At 33.1% G+C, this 7,007-nt stretch overlaps 1 protein-coding gene across 1 annotated transcript; it reads left to right on the forward strand.

Annotated features, from left to right (window-relative positions):
* Positions 1–1,641: 1,641 nt before the first annotated feature.
* Positions 1,642–2,945, forward strand: LOC100660448 (olfactory receptor 6C74-like). Its single transcript, XM_003405521.4, has one exon. The coding sequence runs from the start codon at positions 1,800–1,802 to the stop codon at positions 2,760–2,762; it is 963 nt and encodes a 320-aa protein (XP_003405569.4). The 5' UTR covers positions 1,642–1,799; the 3' UTR covers positions 2,763–2,945.
* The last annotated feature ends 4,062 nt before the right edge of the window (positions 2,946–7,007 follow it).

Genomic DNA, 7,007 nt, shown 5'->3' on the forward strand with positions numbered 1-7,007 from the left:
TTTCTTGTTGAAAAGGAGAATAGGAGATCTCCAGTTGTTTTTGTTTGTTTGTTTGTTTTTTTTTCTCCTCTTTGGAGGAATCTAAGCTCAGATACTTTGAAAAACTCAAAGTTATTTATAAAGCCTTTCAATCCCCACTGTAGGAATTACTGTTCATTTTAATAAAAACTTTTCAGGTTTCTCAGTAGATCCTATAATTAGACTCTTAATTAACATTTTTATTTTTTATTTTGTCTATAGAGTTAATGATGAAGATAGTTAATTAGTATCTTCTCCAAAGAATCCCCATAGCTCTATACCGGCTCTAAGTTATTAAAGAACAAAGATAAATCTATGGTGATGCAGAGACAAAACCATTTTTCCTCAAGAGAGTATCAGGAACTGTAATGAATGGCTAGAATTCTTATTTTAAAATCTACTATTTTGATTCCAGATAGATAACTCACATATTCCAATTTATGTTAGCCAATTAGTCTGAAGTCAGACATTTATTTTTACTAGTATGAAAATTAGAAACACATACACTTGAAAGTGTGGCCATATCTATGCTGATTGAATAGAGAGGTGAGGAGATCCACCAATATTTATATTTTGTTTTTAAGTGTTCCTGCTTTTTAGTGTGGAGAAGATCTCCATTGTGAGTGATGAAGCAAAGTAGAAATATATGTTAGAAATGAATATTTTATAGCCACAAACATTCCTATTATATTTTAGGGTAATGACACCAAAGAGAAATGTCACGATGTATCAGCAAACCAAACCCTTGAGGAATTCATGGAAAGTAGGTATTTTCAGTATGTTGTTTTTCAGTGTACAAAGTAGTTACCATAGAATCCATTCTGTTCTAAATATGTGACCATAATTAAACAATTACATTTGAATTAGAAAAAACGTTATTTGTGTAACGCATGATTAAAGCTTCAATGTACATATCTGACAGGGGTCTGAATTAGTTTAGTGCAACAGCACTATATAGCAATTGTCAATATATTTATTACAAATTTGACTGGCGCATACACCTTTCTATTTAGTAAAAGCTTTATGGAAAATAGTACTTCTTATGCTGATAAAACTGAAGTTGAAGTTTAGCTTACATTGATAAAGCTATTCATGAATTGAAATGGACTGAATAATTGAGTAAAATAATTCAAAATTTCGTGTAAAATTTCATCTTCATAGTTCTTTACAAAATTGTAGATTCACATTGTACTAAAATTCATGAAAGTTCATTCAATTGAAAGTTCTCATTGGTAGTGCACCAAGGAACCCAAGCATTAACCAGAAATGTATCATCAAAATATAATCATTTTTCAAAGAATAACTACAAAAATTCAGGCCTGATTATCTGTTTGAAATATAAAAGTGTAGAGCAAATATATCTCACTGGAAGAGACTAAGCAGAAGATTGTTTTAACAATAGGTATAATCAACTTAACCTAAAATGAATACATTTTCCTGTGGATTCAATAACACTGCAGGAGTTACTTCTCAGGATCTTAGACAAAACTTTAAACCAGAGGAATTTTAGAGATGCTTACAGCAATAAATTTAAAAAGCCATCCTTCTGCAAAGTAAAGGAGATCTGAAGAGAGAATTTAGAAAATGAAAGTCCACAGAAGGAGATGGAATAAGATGAATCAATCCTGGGTTCTGGCTGCTTTGTGAAATAGTTCAGATCACAGGAACAAAAGAGAATATGTATGTCCTTTGAGTTATTTGATTCTTCATATTGGTTTTAAATCTATACTCAATTATGCCATTTTAAACAGAAATAATTTTGTACTTTTTTATCAGATCTGATGGAATTCAGAAGAAATTTAACTGTGAGAAACCATACAATGGTGACAACATTTATTCTTGTGGGACTAACGGATGATCCGAACTGGCAAGTTATAATTTTCCTTTTTCTATTTCTAACATATTTTTTGAGTGTCACTGGAAATCTGACCATTATCTTGCTCACTCTTCTGGACTCCCACCTCAAAACACCCATGTATTTCTTCCTTCGGAATTTTTCCTTCTTAGAAATCTCACTGACGACTGTCTGTATCCCTAGATACTTATTCAGCATAATGACTATGGATAAAATGATTTCCTATGATGCATCTGTGACGCAATTATTTTTTGCCATCTTCTTGGGTGCATCAGAGTTTTTCCTGTTGGCAGCCATGTCCTATGACCGCTATGTGGCCATCTGCCAACCCCTTCACTATGCAACAATCATGAGCAGCAAAGTCTGCACCCGGCTGGTCGTTACCTCCTGGGTGGCTGGGCTGTTAACAATCTCTCCTGGACTCATTATGGGCCTAGGGTTGGAGTTCTGTGATGCCAATATTATTGATCATTTTTGCTGTGACTATTCTCCTGTCCTGAAACTCTCCTGCACAGACACATGGTCCATAGAATTGTTAAGTTTTATTTTAGCCATTGTCATACTGCTGATTACACTGGCACTGGTGACACTCTCCTATGCATGTATTCTGAGAACAATCCTGAAGATCCCTTCTGCCCAGCAGAGGAAGAAGGCTTTTTCCACCTGTTCCTCCCACATGATTGTTGTCTCTCTCTCTTACGGCAGCTGTATTTTTATGTACATGAAACCTTCTGCAGAGGAGAGGGTTGCTTTAAACAAGGCAATCGCAGTATTCACCATTTCAGTTGCACCTGTCTTAAATCCTTTTGTATATGCCCTAAGAAACAAACAGGTGAAACAAGCCCTGACAGATATAATTAAAAAAGGTATCCTTATTACCCTTTTATAAAAGCTTTTTATGTTTGTTTGTTTAAATAGTTTTCAATAGCCAAAGCTTATTGAAAAATCGCGGCCCATATTGATTACGCTTTTAATATATATCCTTATTTTTATATTCTGATAGTCGTTGATGTCACCCACAAATAGGCATTGTGTGTTCAACCTACTGCTGGCTTTTTACACGTTTGATGGTGTAAACTATATCCATGATGTTCTTTTATGCATTTCTGCAATCACTTTTTCTTTTAACTTAATTCTCTGATTTTGTTCATCCTCAAAATATTCCACTATGAATTCATTTTGGAAGGCAAATACCTCTATGTTTTTCTGAAATGTAGGCCATTTGTTGACTGTATAATATTAATTTATTTGATTTTATAAATTTCTAGGATATATTTTAGTGTCATACCACACAATGTCAATATTTATTAAAAATAAGTGAAATTTCCAGAAACATAATAACAAACCTAAGTAGAGGTATTGTTGTTCAGGCTTAATGATGCCTGGTCGTAAAAAAAAAAAAAAAAAAGATACTCCAAATATCTGTGCTACTGTAAATCAAAAAGGGCTTTTCATTTAGGAAAAAGTGCTTTGTATCAGAAGCTAACCTGAGTAAATATTATATCTAAAATTTGTATATAGATTTTAAAACCCAAATTCTATGCAAGCAACAACTGGGCACTATTGCCTTTTTTATGTGAATGTAGGCACATGTTTAATCTGGCAAAACTTGGGGATAAATAACTATCCTGAATAGTTACAAAGCCATCCTAGGCAGCAGAGAAGATTGGCTATGCATAATTCTAGCAGATGCAAATAAAACTTATGCTTGAGGTTTTCAAACAAATATTTTAACCAATACAAAACTCTTTTACATACTGCAAAAAAAAATAATAATGTGCCACATATTCTGTCACTGGAGGGTCTTTACACATGCTCTTTTCTCTCTTTGGAATTGCTTTTTAATACTTTAAAGAGGTCTTTTCCAGCAGACTTGCCAAATGCAATACATCGTTTTGTTTCTTGACAGCTTCTTCCATGGATATTGTTGATCAAAGTAAAATGAATCACTGACAACTTCAGCACTTTCTCCATTTATCATGAATATATGGGTTTTGATTTGCTCAACATGTCATTCTCAAGGCAAGTGCATTATCTGGTACAGAGTGGTGTTAAGTCGTAGTTGTTAAATAAATAAATATCAACTCTTGAGTTATGGTGTCTTTGATATCTTTATAGTTTTTCTTTTTTCCTGCTATCTGTTTTCTTAGCACTCTTTAATATATTGCACCATAAGTGTTACTGCCAATTTCTATGTTTATGCTTCATGCAAACAGTAAGGCATAGTCTCTATTTATAAGACAGTACTTTTTATATTTTAATTGAGACCATAGATTGTTTTAATTAAGTTTTCAATTCAGTCTGATAATATTTATCTTGTTATGTTTCATAATTATAACACATTATTAATCTGCTGCAAAAGACCTCTTTAAAGTGTTAAAATGCGAAGATGCCACTTTAAGGACTAAGGTACTTTTGTATGCGTATGTTATATATATATCAAAATCCAATAAATAACCACACATGCACTTCCATTACATTTCCTTTTAAGAATATGGCTACATTGGTCTATTGGAGACATATCATCAAGTATGAAAACATCACTCTGATTATATAACATATCTGAACTTATAAGGATAGAAAAGTGTCTGCCAATCTACTTGCAAAAAATAAATAAATAAAAACTTTACATCTGCATTAGGGAACAAAGAATGGGGAAGATTTCAAGTGTCTGTTTTCTTCAGATGGGCTCAATTTCTTAAGGTGATTCTCTCAGCAATTTGTTGCTGAGGATAATTGTCATTTTCTTTTTCTTTGTTTAGGTTTGATTATTTTCTAATCACAAATACACCTTTAGTGTAGACTATTTCAAAATCATTGCATTAGATTCACTGCAATCTTTAATTTTTATTTCGTAATTGTGAGAGTTTGTATCCTATCCATGCGCATTCTATAATTACGGAGATGGAGACTTCAGAGGATAATATTAGTTAGGTTCTTTTAAAACCTAAACTGCTCCAGCTCCTTCTAAATAACTACACCAAATAACACTACTCCATCTTCACATATTCCAAAGGCTGCTGAAATATTTTGTCCCATGGCAGCCTCATTCCAGCTCCCTTCTTCAATTTGGATATTCTTGACATCATTGATACCACTCTACTATCTACAATGTATAATGTCACCTTTAACTAAAGATTCCTAAGTTACCTCTTCTGCAGACAATTCCTCTCGTATTTAAGTGGGAATTTAATAAAGCAAACTGCATGTCAAAGGCATGATGTGATTTCTAGATAGTTTTCTTGCTACCATGCACATACAAAATGCTCAAGGTTGCTTTTTTCCTGTATGATTGAGACTACAGAGGCCCTGTTCAAGTAGGGAAATGATAGGAATGGAAATAATGCACTGCCTGTTTTACAAGGAAGTCCCAATGATATTAGTAATTACTCACTGAAGATGAATTTAAAGACAAGCAGAAACAATATTGGAAGAAATATATATGTTTTCTTGAGTTAATTCTATAAAGTATAGGTAGACATATGCCAATCTTGTCACTGAAGATCAAGCAAGATAATATCATGAAAATCCCAAAAGTCATTTCCAATCATTTCTTGTGTTTCACAACCCAAGTTAATGAAAAAGCCATCAAAATTTAAAACTCTTCTTTCCTGGGGAAACCCTGGTGGCTTATTGATTAAGAGCTCAGATGCTAACCAAATGGTCAACAGTTCGAATTCAACAGGCGTTCCTTGAAAATCCTATGGGGCACTTCTACTGTGTCCTATAGGGCCAGTATGAGTCAGAATCAACTCAGTGGCAATGGATTTGAGTTTTTTTTTTTTCTTTCCTGGAGTTTCTCACCTTATTTAAAAATAACTGATTTCTTACTGCCACTCACTGCAAAGACTAGTGTTTGACATTTGTCTTAGTTATCTAGTGCTGCTATAACAGAAATACCAGGAGTGGATGGCTTTAACAAACAGACATTTATTCTCCGAATTCAGGACACCAGCCCTAGAGGAAAGCTTTCTCTCTCTCTCGGTTCTGGGAGAAGTTATTTTCATTGAACTTCCCCTGTTCTAGAAGCTTCTAAGCACAGGAGTCCAGGTCCAAAGGACATGTTCCATTTCCAGGGCTTCTTTCTTGGTGGTCTGCTGTCCTTCTCTCTCCTCTCTGCTCACTTCTGTCTTTTATATCTCAAAAGGGATTGACTCAAGACATAATCCAATCCTGCAGATTGTGTCCTGCCTCATTACCATAAATTCCTTTAATCCGGCCTTATTAACATCATAGTAGTTAGGATTTACAAGATTTAGGATAAATATATCAAATCCCCAAAAAAGGACAATCAAACAATACTGGGATTCATGGCCTAGTCAAATTGACACAAATTTTTGGGAGACACATTTCAATTCATAACAACACTTGATAAAATGTCAATAAAAATACAGTACAAGATAAGAATAAATTTGTGGCACATAAGCATAAGTAATACTGTAAAATTAATAATCATAGTTTAATCTTAACAAAAGCTAAAACAAATTTGTTGCAAATCTGTATTCACCATAGATGAACCCCCACTAGCACAGTATTTGTTCAGTGGAAGTCATCTAACTTTGTGTTGGCATTAAATTGAATGATGTATTTATTCATTCAACAAATACTTACTAAACACTGTTAACAGTGATTGATTCTGGAAATACAGTGTTGAGCAGAAGCATAAAAAAATGTATAAATAAAAAAAAAAGAAATATATTATATTCCTTACTATTTTTGTTTTAAGCAAGCACTTGATGATATGTCTAACATGCCTATTTTTCATGTTAACATTATAATTGTACTGTTTAATTATTTTATTAAACACATATGCCTGTGTAACCTCAGGTGGAAGTGATCTAATAATTAATAACTTATGGGTAATAAATAAATATATTCATAAAACAGTAGAATGAGATACGGTGCAATTTCATAAATAGCATACTATTTTATTTTTCTATAAATCACTGTAATGAAGAAAACATTACCATCAAAATATTATCTCTCATTACTTCTCTGATTTTCCTTGAAAGAAGTTTGATTCAATGATACAAACACATGTACTTCACTTGAATAACTTCAAGTAAATATGGAGAATTCTTCCCCAGGGAAATGAAAGGGAGTAAGAAATCTCCAGTATAGAAAACACTATGAA

The sequence above is a fragment of the Loxodonta africana genome, chromosome 4 (genome assembly GCF_030014295.1).
Source record: "Loxodonta africana isolate mLoxAfr1 chromosome 4, mLoxAfr1.hap2, whole genome shotgun sequence".
Taxonomy (NCBI): domain Eukaryota; kingdom Metazoa; phylum Chordata; class Mammalia; order Proboscidea; family Elephantidae; genus Loxodonta; species Loxodonta africana.